This window comes from Heliconius melpomene, chromosome 13, assembly GCF_056956725.1.
Source record: "Heliconius melpomene rosina isolate 202511_hmr_F chromosome 13, ASM5695672v1, whole genome shotgun sequence".
Taxonomy (NCBI): Eukaryota; Metazoa; Arthropoda; class Insecta; order Lepidoptera; family Nymphalidae; genus Heliconius; species Heliconius melpomene.
This window is the reverse complement of record NC_140401.1, coordinates 523545-539572: the sequence shown is the minus strand read 5'-3', so window position 1 is coordinate 539572 and position 16028 is coordinate 523545. Positions and strand designations below refer to the sequence as shown.

Genomic DNA, 16028 nt, shown 5'->3' with positions numbered 1-16028 from the left:
AAAAATTCTATACAAACTTTCAATCCCTTATTTGCACCCTTAGGGAGTGAATTCTAGAAAACCATGAAACACATGTTCAATTAAATACTTTTAAAAATCTAATTTTAAAATTTTATGAAAATCGATGCCGATTTATTTTTTTTTTCCATACAAACTTTCAACTCCTATTTCACCCCTTTAGGGTTAAAATTTTTCAAAATCCCTTAGTGGATGTCCAGATTACGAAAGTAAACATCTGTCCAAATTCCACGTTTCTACGCACAGCGGTAAGGCTGTGCGTGCGTCTTACCTCAGTCAGTGAGGACAAGTCCTTTTATATATATAGATTACTAGCGGCCCGCTCGCGGTTTCACCCGCGTGAACTATGTTATTATTAATTTCTGTCTCCATGACTACGTCCTAGTGACGTCTATGCAAAATTTGAGACTCCTAGCATTTGTAGTAACGAAGTTTCATACAAACTTTCGACTCCAAAAACCGCCCCTTAGAAGTCGAATATTGCAAATTCCCGTCTTAGCGAGCACCTACGTCCTATAAGTAACTCCTATGCAAAATTTCAGATTCCTAGGACATGTAGTTTCTGAGATTTCGTGATGAGTGAGTGACCTTTCGATTTTATATATATAGATTGAAAAACTCAATATCATTTTTCAGTTGCGAAAATGTTTTTTGTAATAACTGAAACCAAGTAATTTATTGTAGAACATTAAAAGGACAAATTTTTTATATCAATTGAAATGAGATTTTTTAAATAATGATGAAGTTGACTCAAAGTTTAATTTAATTCGACATCGAAGTAGAAAATATAATAACCTTATTTCAATTAGACTATAATAAGCACTTCTGCAGAGTCATATTATAATATCAGTGAGTATCATCAATCCTTCGAACTAAGCCAAGCCAAACGTGGTGTCGTCAGTTCAAATCTACGTTTGAGAAATGTTTTAATTATTTAATATTTTAATTTCTTTTTTATAATTTTTCTAAGCTTCACTCTGTTTTTTGCACATAGAAGGGTAGGCAGAGGTATATATAAATAATATAAATGGGACAGGTTGTGGATTTAAAACATTTAATATTTTCAAATCCCGCCCTGGTAACGAGACAAGAGTTCAGTGGTGTTAATTATTTTAATGAGAACGGAGTGTCTTAACACATGATTTCCTCAGCTATATGAACTATAACTATATGTAACGTGCATCCCGTCTTATATACAGTAGGTAGAGATAGTTTGTCCACTTATTTCATTTTGTCTAAGATTTCCCAAACTAAGAATATTGAACTGTAACTATTGCTTAGTTAGTTCTTTAGAAATCTATTCTAAAAAAATTATACAGCTTCACGCTGTATCCCGCATACAGCAGGGTAGGCAGAGGAAACCTATTGCTAAGCAGTGCAATACTTATTCCGTTAAGTGAATTAATTTTAATATAAAACGGAAAATCGGGACGGAGTACAGTTCCACATTTTCTGCCCAATTCTGTATCTGTCTGTCTCTATTTTCAATTAAAAATTATTGCAATGGGAATTGTCTATTTAATATATTTAGCCTGTGACAATACAATCTCAATTTTTCGTCTCATTATAGGGTACCTCAACGCCAAAATCAAACACATTATAAATTAGCATAAATATTTAATAATCAATACGCCATCTTGAGACCAGACCTTGGACCAGGAGATGAAATATTTATTTAAATTTGTATTTCCATTTATTCGCTCTGGTGTCGAGGCAAAGCACGGCGTTGAGTTCCGTCACTCAATACGCAATGACTCCAGAATTCAGCGTAAAGTGAGGAACGGGTCTTAACACTAGGTTTCCTCTGTCTCTGCCTCTCTAAAGTAAATATTACATATATTATAATAAAATAAGCTGCTTTGATACTTGAAACTATAGAGGTACTTTGATACTAAAGAGATTCACCTGATTCTACGAAATAAACTGATTATACTCTATATTAATAACTTTTACAGGAATATACTGGATCTTTGATATTTTATATTACAAAGCAAAGTTTTGTTAGTACGCTAAGAGTAAACTTGAAACTTGGACTAACTACTTGTTCCTTTAATAAATTTCTGTTAATAAAACAAGAATAAATGATAAAATTTATTTCAGAAGCCCGTCGTGCCATAATTGTGAATCTAATTTTTACTGAAGGAAATTAAATATTTAATATTGTCATTTTCTTGCTCTGGCAACGAGACAACGATTCAAAAAGCGCGTCTCTCTCCATCTTTAACGCACGTTGGTTGTAAGCAAGTTTGTTCGCGCATGTTTTTGTAAAAAAATATCTAAGTCTTTTAATTTTTAATTTAATTATTTTAGTAAAACTATTTTTGTAGAATATCACGTTGACAAGATGCTAATAGTCATTTTATTACGAGAGATGCAAGCGTTAATTAGGTCAGGTAACACAATACAGAAGTAAGCTGTGTCGACACCGACCTCTTTGCTAGTAGCGTCAGACTTGAACAATGCTGGAGCTAAAGAGATCGTGTACTTGCAAATTATATTACATAATATTATTTAATATTTAATAGTATACATTATGCAGTTAGTATATATTAAATGCTAAATTTAATTGTTTTTCAAACTCACAACGGCAAAGGGAATTTGGGAGCTTAGTGTTGAAATACTTCGATCCATTAAGACACGTCCGTTCTCCAGTTCTCGCAGAATTCTGAAAGTGTTGCGTACTGAATGGTGAAAAGTTGCTTTGCATATTTAATATTTCATATATTCGAGTGGGAATCGAATCCACAACTACCACGTTGTTCAAGTATGTGCTTGTATTATATACTCTTCTGTATTTTAGTCCGTCCAAGCACGTACTTGATTACGGCGAAATGCTTTATTTTTAGCTGACAGGTGTTAGAAACAGATTGTCTCTGTGTAAACGTTACTAACATGAAACAAAGTGACTATGTTATTGTTCAATTATTGCGAGTCTATTTTATGTAGGGTTGTAGCAACAATAATCACTTAGAAAAAAAATAATGATCTTGTGTCATCTTATACTATATGAACCGGAAGGTTTGGAAAATTTGGCGGCATGTAACAGGTTAAACAGTTCTCCAGAACACTCCCCATTATAAATGCGGTAGAGATCACACAAAGAGGACGTATCTATACAAAGACAATGTGTCAAGCCTTTCACAGATCATAGGGTCCTCAACGATTGGGTCAAGCTGATACTGGGGTGCACCAGCTCAGAGACTAGAACACTACTCCATATGAGACTGAACCTGGTTACTGGTTGTCCCTCGAATCGCTAAGGCCCAATGCGCTGATTATAATTGGAGTGTTTTGGAAGACTGGCGATACGACACATGGTGTTTTTTTAATAGTTAACGTGTCTGATACAGCGTGATACTACTTGTTAAGTTAGGAAGTCCACTTAACGCTCCAAGAGAGATACAAAGAAAATTTCTTAAAATTATAATGGGACGGGGGAAAAATGGGATTTTTCATTTCTCCTTTCTGTATTAGTCTGTCAAGGCCCTTTGTTAAACCGAAGTTTTGTAAAGAAGAATGTATGACTTCAACTATACTAAAGTGGAGAAAGGAAAATTTTTAAAAAACACTAAATTGAAATATAATAAATATCATAAATATTATAATCAAATGAATATGATAAATCATTAAAATATTCACTAAAATATCACTAAAATATTTATTCATAAAAAAAACAAATATATAATTTGCTGAATATAAAAATGAATCTCACATATTTGCCTGTAAACAATGGTTCCAGATGTGAATGAATAAAAAGTTGGTGTCATGCCAGAATGTATGGATCAAAGCGACGAGAGCTGCTACGGCCGCCGCGTACAACAATAATGTGTGTATCATAGGCTTGTTAAAAAAGTTACGCAAATTCGTATAAATGACGAGCGAGTTTTGTTCCTTGTTGTACCTACATATATCAAATAGACACCCTATATATCGTCGTGGCACATTACAATTGATACTTTTTTAAAGTGTTATTCTACACTTAGGAAAAAAGCATACTTTTTAGAAAACATATAAAAAATTGAACGTAGCGGGATTTGAACCCGCTCCTCTTTCCAACCTTCCCAGCGCTCTGCCCAACTAAGCCGCACGTTCTCATCGGACTACGTCGAAATTCTTATATTGTATTGCAACTTATTTGTTACAGTACAATTGAGTTTAATTTCGAACGCGATGGTTGTGAGTTCGACTCGTGCTAGGGGGAATAAATGATGTCCGTTTCCTTGCTTTAGTAGCAAGACAATTTAAAGCGTTTTCTATGTTTTAAACTTTGTCTAACCAAAGACAGGAACGCGCAGCCTTAAGTTCCGTCACTCAAAACGCGATGATTCGAAAATTAGGGAATGGTGGCAAATTGTATGGTGAATTTAATTACTATAAGCGAATTAATCAGGTATTTTTTTAGCTTCACATTTTTTACTGCATAAAGTAGACTTGGCAAAGGGAACCTAGAGTTAAGACACTCTGTTACTTTATTGTCCGTCTGTCTGTCAAGAGCCTTTATGTTAAAAGCGTTTGGAGATATCGAGTTGAAATTCCATCCTAAAACCTACATCTACGGCCCCACGATTTCTTAAAAAAATATGTGTGTATAAAGGGAACCAAAATTAATAGGGTACTTCCGGTCGACCTAGAATTATAAATTTGGCAGTAACGTAAATATATTTTTAAATTAGAATCGTACTTTTACTCCAGCTAAAGAAATATTTAAAACATACGTAACATACAACGTATATTATGTATAAAAATAGAAAAAAAAACAAAAACTTTTCATGAAAATACCGTATACCTATTCGATTAATTCACGTGAACATTCACGGCATGGGAGCGTTCGTCTCATTATTATATGTAAAACACGCGATATTGCGATGCTTTAAAAGCCTTTATGTGTACTCTGATTATGTACATTGTATATACTATATATACTTCGCAGAAACGAAACTTACTATATGACAAAACAAATTGTTATTCAATACAGTACGAGTGTCAGGACTCTACGCCGCGCCTCGTTACCGCAGCGTAGAAAATGAAAATATTAAATATTTCTTCTTGCACTTACAAAAATGTTGCATACGTGCTAAGCAGTTTAATGCGATTATCATATTGAAATATCCACCAATGCACACCATTTGACATATTATATACTAGAGATGGGCGTTATCGTTTTTTTCCGCTAACGGTTATGAAACCGATATATGGTTTTCGTATCGATATCAAAAACGGTTTTCAGATATCGTTTTTTTTCGAATTGTCAATAAACGCAAAATCATAATTATAACATTATAATATCATAATAAATATATGTAATTAGTATTCCATATAAATAAAAACTATAATCAAATGTAAAAAAAAACAATATTTAGTAATTTAATTGAAATAATGTTAAAATACAAAATCATATCCAAATTTCATCTTTATTCATTTATTTAGAAGTTCGATTTCATAACGACGAAATAATAACTTGTAGATGTAATGTAAGAAAACCGCCAAAACATGAATTCGCTTCATTTCTTTTACAACCGTGAAGAATATACGGATAGAAAGAAAGGTAGCGAATATCAGTTTATCAGATATTCGCCTTATCTCATTTACGCCCGTTCGGAATAAGTTACTTAGAAAGAGAGGAAGTTAGTTTTAATATAAAACCGTTTGACGTTTCAAAAGTTTTGCGTTATTACGGTTTTGTTCAGATGACAGCTATGTTGAGTTTTAAGTTTCTGTAAAAACGGTTTTCTAAAAACATATATCGATACGTTATGTTTTCCTTAACAAATCGGTTTTAAGTTACGTTTTGATATATCGAACTCATCCCTATTATATACATTACATATATAAGGGTCCACAGTATAGTAGGCACTCGGCAATACTAAACCTAGTGCCAATTTCGTTAAATACAATTGCTTTCACTATCATATTTTTTTCTTTCGTAGCAATTTGTTTCTACGTCTTTGGTATACATAAAAAGGCTTTTAAGCTTTAAAAGCTATAACATTTTGTGCTCACAAAAATGAGGCAAACATTTGTTCTGAACTTATGTTTTCCTGTTTGTAAGTTATAAAAACAGACTTAAGTCTCCTATGGTGATGGCACAGTTCGACTGAATATGGTTAAGCGCAATTGGCTTCATTTAGAACCGACGAAAAGTGTATATGAATGAATGATAAATATATTATTATAGTCAGTGTAGTAAAAATATTAAAAATAACACCACACCAAAAAATAATGAAAACTGAGACTATAATGGCGAAATATACTATAACGTTAAATCTTAAAAAATATATATTTTAAGATTTAACCATAAATGTATAGTGGATAAATGATATTAAAAAATGTTAATAAAGCCGCTAGTTCAAATGAGGTTTCAGATGAAAGGTCTCTGGCTAAGCTACTCGTAGGCTTGAATTTCAGAAAAACACAATATTCAGTTATTTCCATTTAATTTACTTCCTTCTCAGTTATCCCCACGCAGGTACAACCGCAACTCAAAGTTAGTGTAATACAAATTAACATAGATATCAATGAGGACAATGTCACATATTTAATTAAACTGAAATTAGGTCACAGGCTTGTATTCCACGTCCACGAGGGTAAACTATACACATACCGTACTAGTACGTATTAGATTACTTGGCGTTGTTTATCGAGAATGTTCATTACTGCCCGTTCTGTTAGGTCCTTGTGTAAGAGCTAATGAGATGCTTCCATGCCTCCCTATCCTCAGCTTGCCAGTATCTCTTTGACGGTGTCAGATCATCGGCAAGGCCGTGATCGGTCTTTAGGTGTTCTACCGGAAGTACACATATGGAGTTTCTGCTTATATACTTCGTATGTGATATAAATTATGCTTGTTCAATATTGCTAGTGCTATTTAAAACAAAAATTGTTTATATACTTCACGAGGCTAGTAAACGTGTCAGGTTGTGAGTTCGATTCCCACTCGAGGAAACGCTCGCTCTGGTAACGAGGCAAAGCGTTGAGTTCCGCCACTTTAAGCGGACACCAATAACAATGCCTCCAGAATGTAGCCAAAATGGAAGGACAGAAATTATATTGGGAACGGAGTGTCTCAGCACTAGACTCCCAGGTTCTTTCTGCCTACCCTGCTATGTGCAGGAGACAGCATGAAGTTAAATAAAACCTAAAATGAGATATTTATAGTTTAACAGAAACTAGAGATTAGCATAGTATCTCAATAAAATCTACCCACTTATATACCAAAATAATGAAGACACATCAAGAATATCAAATATATTTGCTGGTAACTTAATACCTTTTTAATATCACAGTGATTCAATTAGTGAAAGTGGAACTAGCATCCCATAGCAATTATTGTATACCATTTCATTTCTATTGTTTTACTTATTTTAGCGTTATTGTTTTTTGATTATTATAATATTTTATTTTAACGCAACTCAATATCTCAATTTTTAAGATATTGAGTTGTGGAACTCACCACAGCGTATTGTCTTATTGTAAAAGCGAGGAAAAGGGAGCTTTAATTTATATACGTGTTTATAAATATGAATTGAATTGAACTCTTGATATATGACGTTTTATAAATATGAATATTGATGTGAATGAAATAAGCACCTTTTAAGTAAAATGATTTTTCTGACACTATAGACTAAAAATACCAGTAGTAATCTCTACACTATATCAAACAAATTACATTTCAAGGGACTTTTAAAAATCCCACACGTCCCCAAATCTTGACGAATTGCCTTAATTATGCATGTGTCACTCGAAACCTAAGCTTTAGTAACAAGAAAAGCTGTTTCACTGTTATAAAAAACTTTCCACATTTGTATTGGCTTTGATATAAAAAGTGTTTGAAAGTTAGCTGTTCATCATCATGTTCATTATTTTTCAATTTCACGCTTAGTCCCGCTGAAAAAACAGAGACAGACTAACGCCAAGGCACTCCGTCCTTCACTTTCGGCTTGAATTCAAGGCACTATGTATTGAGTGTTAATGCGTTGTGCCTTGAATTGAATTCATTCATTCATAATTGGAATATATTACTTTGTTTACTTTTACGTTGTATTAGAGACAGCAGCGTAGGCAAAACTAACCTGAGAACCTAGCGTTAAGATATTCCGTTTGTATCAAGACTCTTCTGTCCACTTTCCGCCGAATTCTCGACGCATTGTGTGTTGAGTGGCGAAACTGAACGTCACAACACTGCATTTTACCTTTATAGAAAAAATCGTGTTTCTGTCTCGCCTGCTATGTGCGGGATATAGCGTGAAGCAAAAAAAAAAACCAACAAAAAATCGATCTTTGATTTAAAAGTGCTTATATTTTTCTCCATACAAAAAAGCTAACAAGGCATGTCTATAATAATAATAATAATAATAATAATAATCTTTATTTAGAAATATCACATACAAATTATTACACTGAGAACTCCCGGTAAGTGGTCAGAAGACACTTGTGTTGGGAGTATCTCGCAACTCCCATATCGGACACCAACTAGTTATTGTACATAATATCTACGGTATCATAAGGTGGTGGATTGAAAGGAAATACAGCAGTGTGTGTGTGGAATAAAAGTTACTAAAAGATTTTCCGATATATCAATTACTGTGTGACATGATTATTTTTCTTTGAATTCCAAATAATGAATCCTCAGTAAAAGTTGTACAAACGAACTTTTGCTGTGGATATTTAATACTTGGATGTTAATAATTTTATATAGGTGGAATCGTGGCGAAGCGACTGACTGTGAACACAATGGTTGTGGGTTCGATCCCCACTCGGGGAAATAAACTATTCCCATTTCATTGCTAGTAAAGCGAATTATAGTAAACGAATAATTGGGATTGCAATTTCGCATTAATTGGGCGAAGATGATCGGAGTGTCTAAGCCCTAGGTTCTCTCTATCTATTTTGTAATATACAGGATACATTACCATGTGAAGCTAAAATATATAACTTAACTTATATAACGGTTACGCCCGCGTGAACTGATTAAACGGTTAACATCATTTCACTTTAATCTAACACAATATACAAGTATTAAGCATACTAACCTTCCTCTTAGATTATTCTCGTTCTATTTTTTTTATTCTACACATATACCTAATAAAGTAGGCAGAGAGAGTGTTGAGACACTTATTTTCGAATGGGAATCGAATCTACAACCTGTCACGCTTAATCCTGGTTAACCTCAATCCATAATGGCTCGATATTGTTTATATATTTTAAAATAGAATTAAAGAGAATAGTATATAGTAACGTAGCGGGATTTAAGCCCCGGAACCGTCCAAGCACTACGTATTGAACGTATGGCTTAGTGGTAACGGCGCTTGGACGGTTCGTAAGAGGCGCGGGTTCAATTTTTTATACATTTTCTAAATATTTTTCTTTCTTTAGTGTGAAATAACACTTTTAAATAAAGGTTAAAAGTATCAAAAAATAGTTGTTTTTACTCTTAACAATATATAAATACCTAAAATATTTAGCAAAAAGACAACAAAATCAATTATTCTAATTAGTAGATATTAATTAAGTATTCTGAAGTTCACGCCTTTCTTTGTCCGTGACATTAGTTAAACAAAGTGATACATACGCCGTACCTAATGGAAATATGAAGAGTAAATATGAGAAATTCCATTTTATTTTTACTTAACCTTATTTATTTTTTTAGTTTAATTTAATTTTAGCTTATAATTATTATATTCGAAGTAAACTGTATGGCGGCTCAGCGTGTAAATGTAAGCGCGATGTTTGAGGATTCGATTCAATTTCATTTCATAAATAAGATCTCCGTCCAGTCCGTCCAGATGAGAAGGCGAAGCGTGGCGTTAAGTTTCACTAATCATCATATAATATCTCAAAAATAAGACGGAATGTGATAAACAGTATCTTAACACTACGTTCTCTCTGCGTGCCCTAATATATATGTGGGATACCAAGTGAAGCCTAAATAAAGATTGTCGAAAATGTTATTTAATTTTAAACATTTTTACTGAATTATAGTAAATAAGTAGCTTTGTCTGTTTTATAAATTACTAGGCATAGGCATACATTTTGTTAGTATGCCTATGCCCAGAATATATAGAATCTATCTACAGCCTAACACAATCTGAAATAACTAAACGTATAAGCCAATATTTATAATTATTTGAAAGCTTGGTTTGTATGAAAGTCTCAAAACCACTTCAACTATAATTATTTAGCATAGTTAAAGCTCTCTCATGGGAGAACTCTACCTCGTAATTTCTAAGGACCCCATAAACTTTTTAGTAAAATTAAAGGCCCAAGCCGCGGGTTCAAATCCCGCTACGTTCAATTTTTTAACCGACTTCTGTAAGAAAAGAAGGTTATCAATTCGACTGTTTTTTTTTTAATGTTTGTTACCTCATAACTTTTGACTGGGTAAACCGATTTTGATTTTTTTTTATTTGAAATGTAGTGCTTCCCGTGTGGTCCCATTTTTTATTGGTCCATGTCTGACAATGGTATCTACGAGAAAATCACATAAGTCTTAAATTTGCATTAGGTATGTGCGCGACAAATAGACGAATAACTCAATGTCGCGCCGACCGATTTTGATGATTCTTTTTTTATTTGAAAGGATACACTTCAAAGATAATTTGGTGTAATTATTTTTTATACGTAAAAATGTAAAATTGTACATTCTTGTTCACAGTGTAACCAATATCTTCCTGGTGAACCTGTCAGTGGCGGACCTCTTAGTGACGGGCATATGTATGCCTATACAGCTCAGCAAAGCTATCACTTTAGTTTGGTTCTATGGAGAAACTGTATGCAAGATTGTTAATTACATACAAGGTGAGAATATTTAGTATTTCGTACTTAATATCCTACATTCAGGAGGATAGGGAGAGAAACCTAGTATTAAAACATTCAGTTATTCCAGCGTAGTAGCGGAGCTCAACGCTGCGTTTAGTCCCCGGCCACCAGTTACTAGATTGAGAAAATTTAACCTGCCTCGTTAATTATCATATGTACCTCTGTGCTATGACTGGCCTTAATAATTTATATTGAAAACAAGCATGAGAGTGATTTTTTTAACAGCTTACCTAGAGTTAAGACACTCTATTCCCAATATTCCATTGATTTAATGAACAGTGAGCGGCACATGCCTATGAAAAAAAAGAATGAAAAATTTTATTTTAATTTCCTCGCATTCGCAACGAGGCAAAATGTGGCGTTGAATTTTGACAATCAATATGCAATGCCTGAAGAATTTGTCGGTAGGTCGGGAACGAATGTATGTTGCAATTTCACTTATATTTTCTTGAACTCGGACAGAAACTAGAGAACGAAGTGTCTTGACACGAGGCTTTCTCTGCCTATCACCGCTACACGAGAAAAGCGTTAAGTTGAAAAAATATAATAACGACTTTTAAAAGGATATTCTATCTACGTGTCTTGTTATATGCGAGATTATATTGCTAAGATAAAAATAATTATTAATTGCTTTTGTCTGTTGCATATAAATTAATGAGAGACGAAGTGCGTGATTCTACACAGAACGTGTACGGACGTACATGAATTTACATTTTATATGATATCATTTAAATGAAGTCCAGCGAAAGATGAAAATAAATGGTAGAAAGAAATGAGAGTATTTTTTTAGCTTTACGCTGTATCCTGCACGTAGCAGTGTAGGCAGAGGGTACCCTGGGTATGTTAAGACACTCTCTTACCATGAAGACACTTAGGGTCGAATAATAGTTCTAGATCAATTGCATGTTGACCGGAGGAACTGGCTTGTTGCTATAAAATAATGCCTATAGTAAAAATAGTAGAGTTTCTTTCATCTTCTTTTTATACCATAAATCAAACTTACTAAACTTACAGTTTGTTTCTAAATACATTATTGTATAAAATTAAAATTAAATTCAATTCAACTTTCTCTTAAAGATAAAGTATGGAAAATGGGAAAATGTGAAAGCGTTTCGTTTAAGCGATACTCTCGACTTTGTTAGTCGGAAAGTTTTGAGTACTTTCGTATTGTGTATACACTTGAGATTAAATCTGTAGGAACACTTAAATTCTATTATAGTATTCTTGAATACTGTCATGGTTTGATTTTATGAGATTTTGAAGAGCAACACTATTTTTTCTTTTCACGAAGTAAATTTTAAATAACCAAACAAGCCTAAAAAACTAAGGCAGCAAGACTAAATGAAAAGGTGATACAAATCACTCATATTTTGTAATTTAAGTACGTTTTAAAAATCTGTGAAGTGCGAGGCGGATTTTCGTAATAATTTCGTGATTGTAGGTCAACAGGAAGTACAACTGATAAACATCGAGATGCTTAAGTGGTCGAGCATAGGCACTGATTTTGTATAAAATGCACCACGAATATAAGCAGTAGTAATGTTTTTTTCTATGAAATACCAATAAATGTTCCCTTTTCCGATTTCCGCCTTTATGTGTATTGTAAGTTCTCACTTTGTGCTACATTTCATAACAATAGGTCCACGAGAAGTACTCTATCGTTTTTTGATTACACGGCGAATTTCATTCTGCACGTTTTGTATTGATTGAGACATTTGATTTCTGTACCTCAAGAGACCGTAGACCTGAATATTTTATATTTATTTCACATGTCACTGACACGTCTACGGGATTTCATGATAAATGATTTTGACTGACGGATTAAAAGGTGATCCTGGAAGAAGTCCCTTTTTTAACTTTAGAGGAACGGAACCCTATAAAAGTCTACTCTCAATAGTTATTTTTCAAATATCTAATAGACATTTTTAGGCAGAACGAATTTAGGAACCTAGTGCTTAGTTACTCTTTACCCATTAAGACCCTTCCGTTCCTCACTTTCCGCCGAATTCTGGAGGCATAGGATGTTGGTGAGCGAATGGTCTGGTAAAAATCATTCCCTTCCAATTAAATTCCATCGTGGCTCAGCGGCACAAAATCTGAGTGTAAACGATGTGGTTTCAATTCCAAATTGGGGGAGTGATTTATTTCATTTTGTTCGTAAAATAACAAGACAAAGCATTTCAACATGGAAAAGGATTAACGGAATGTCTTAACCTTTGCTCACCCTACTGCATGCAGTCATTATGCTGAAAGATAATTTTATTCCACCGTCACATCCTTTTACTCAGTCGAAACATTACTCAGTATGAATGTGTTCTTGATTTGATGACTTGGAAATAATGCTGACGAGAGGTTCACTCTGCCGTATTGCCGTTTGATAAATTAACCTACATATGTATGTACTTGTCTTCTCTGCATCGACAGAGGAAATGAGCTTTCAATTAATTAGTAATTACAGCCTTTGAAGCCTTTTATAGTGGTAGGTATATAATTACAGTGGCACTGAAGCTAAGTGCAGTGTTGGGCTTTGCCATTTGATATGAACGAAAATAGATAGAGCGATATGTGAAAACAAAATATAACATACTACTTACAACATATTACAGTTAAAAATATTGGGAAATATCCTTCAAAAATAAAAAAGCTTAATACCAATATATGGTAATATTCAAGGTTGTTTTTAAACTTCTCGTACGTTCGTAATATATTTAGTGAGTAATGGATTACAGTGATAAATTTGAGAAAATTTGTTTATAATATTGGGCAGCGACTGACTGTAAACGCGACGGTTATGAGTTCGACCGTCACTCGGGATAATGAATATATTTTATTTTTATTTTCAATTCCTTTTTTCTGATAGACAAATTTGCAATATCTTAAACATTTAAGAAAGCATGCGATAAAATACACCTGCATCCTACAACCACTTCCACACGTTCTAAAACTTACTTTCGTTTATAGGTGTAGCAGTAGCTGCAAGTGTATTCACACTGACCGCGATGTCAGTCGATCGGTGGCTCTCCATAGCTCCTGAACCTCGACTACGACCGCCGGGAAGGAAGCAGGCGTTGATGCTCCTGGCCTTGCTGTGGATAGCAGCTTTACTCATCTTCATACCACTACTTATTGTAGCATCAGTGAGGAAGGAAACTGTACCTATTATATCTAAAACCCATATGAACATATCTGTACGTATCTTTTTAATTTATACAATACTTGGTTTTCAGTTTCTCATCCTTTTCCTTTTATTGTATGGTTTATAGGTCTCGGTCTCAAAGAGACAAAAAAAGTAGAGACCTTAGTAGCGCGAGAAGCACGGAAAAGTTGCACTTATTTTTTAGATAATTGTATTGCTTTTTAACTAAAATAGCAATACACAATTTTTTTATCTCATTATATATTTTTTTCTTAATTTTTTTCTGAATATTATTTATATATTTATAATATTAATATTATAAAAATCTAAGTATATCAAAATAAAAAGAAATATCCTGAGTACGTGGAGGCGTGTAACAAACTAGTATGGAGATACGCCACTTATCATACATACGATCACATCTATACATTTTACATATATACTATACTTTTCTGTAAATAGTATAAACACTACAAAAGAGTGTAAAATTTTGATTACGATGTTTAAAAAGAGTGTTAATGCTATTTAACATGTCAATTTGAAATATGTCACATTAAAATCATAATTTTACATAATTTTATGAAATTCAACACCATATACGGCAAATAGAAGATCATACTCAAACATTATATTAATTTATTCAAACAATATAATATACAACAACATACATAAATACTTTGTCAATTTATAATTGAAAAAATTATTGAAAGCTACTCAAAAAAACTAACTAATGTATTAGTTCAAATAGCTCATTCAGTTTGGTTGTTAAGCAGAAAATGAACTACCAATTTGAATCATTTGATAGAAATTCAAATGAAATTTAGTACAAACTTTACAAGATGAACTTTTGTAAGTTTAGAAACTTTCAATTAGTGGTAAAATCCGTCTAAATAGTTTTTGTAACTCTAAAATGCTAGTAAGGCTAGGCTAAGACTAGGTAAGGCTAGTAAGACACTTAGTTTTACTAGCATTTCACTGGTGTACTTATAAATAATTTCACTGTATGGATTTCGTACAACCAGTACGTTCGTTTTTTACGTAAAACAATAAAATTGAGGATGAAATCGAATGTAACGATTGTGGGTTCGATTCCCATTCGGAGATACGAATAATTTTCATTTTCCCTTTCTGGTAACATGACAAAGCGCGACGTTCAGTTCCGCTAATGAACACGCGACGTCTATCTACAATTCTAAAATATACATGTATATAAAGTATGCAAGGTATTTTTCCATTTGCTTATTAAAAACAAAAAAAAGATGAATAAAAAATATCTTTATATTTTTTCTAATGACCATTGTAATACGTAAAAAGGAAAGATAAAAGAACATGACAAAAGAAAACGATTCTTAATAAATCTTACCTGTCAATAGTACTTACATATTATTTCCAAACGAAGTTAATATGATTACTACAATGCTTACAGAAACAACTTGTAACTACACCTAGATGCTAATGGAGTGTCTAGGAAGTAGTACTCGTATATATTCACGAGATATTGCGTATTGAGAGCCGGAACTCAACGACACGCTCTGTCTTTGGAATGTATCTGACAGTTTTTAAAATTTCCAATTCAAAAAAAGAAGATTTTTTTTAATAAACTCAAAAACTTGCACTTCTAAAAGGTGTGGATATGGAAGATATTTTTGCTTTATCTAAAAAAATATTTTAGATATCTGATTGTACGTACTTAAGATCATCCTACTACGCCACGATAACCTAATAATATTTTTCTAAATTTCCTTATAATTTTAAAAACAAATGTATTTCTATTTTAGATAGAAACAAGAGATGTACATTTCTGTACGGAGGAGTGGCCGAGTCAAGAGACGCGGAAACAGTTTGGCACATTCAGTTTCACTTTAGTTTATGCAATACCTGGTAAGTACCTGGCATCCCGCACATAATAAAGCCAGTAGAGAGAACCTGAGAACCTAGTGTAAAAAAACTTTTACCCTGGGTTTCCAGGATTGGCGATTTTTCATCGTAAATAAAGATTTTGGATATAACGTAACAGTTTAAGGTGTAAACTCGCAAAATTTATATTAGACTTTTTATT

General features: G+C 33.1%; 1 protein-coding gene and 1 long non-coding RNA gene across 2 annotated transcripts in view; one reads left to right on the top strand and one right to left on the bottom strand.

Annotated features, from left to right (window-relative positions):
• The window catches only part of LOC146532374 (uncharacterized), a 131344-nt gene that overhangs the window by 45229 nt on the left and 70087 nt on the right, over positions 1–16028 (bottom strand). The gene's annotated exons all lie outside the window — the stretch shown is intronic.
• The window catches only part of LOC146532375 (neuropeptide FF receptor 2-like), a 44416-nt gene that overhangs the window by 10888 nt on the left and 17500 nt on the right, over positions 1–16028 (top strand). Inside the window, exons 2-4 of the mRNA XM_085196679.1 lie at positions 10670–10812; positions 13795–14021; positions 15748–15850. Of these exons, the coding sequence (XP_085052805.1) occupies positions 10670–10812; positions 13795–14021; positions 15748–15850 (473 nt within the window). The remainder of the gene's footprint in view (positions 1–10669; positions 10813–13794; positions 14022–15747; positions 15851–16028) is intronic.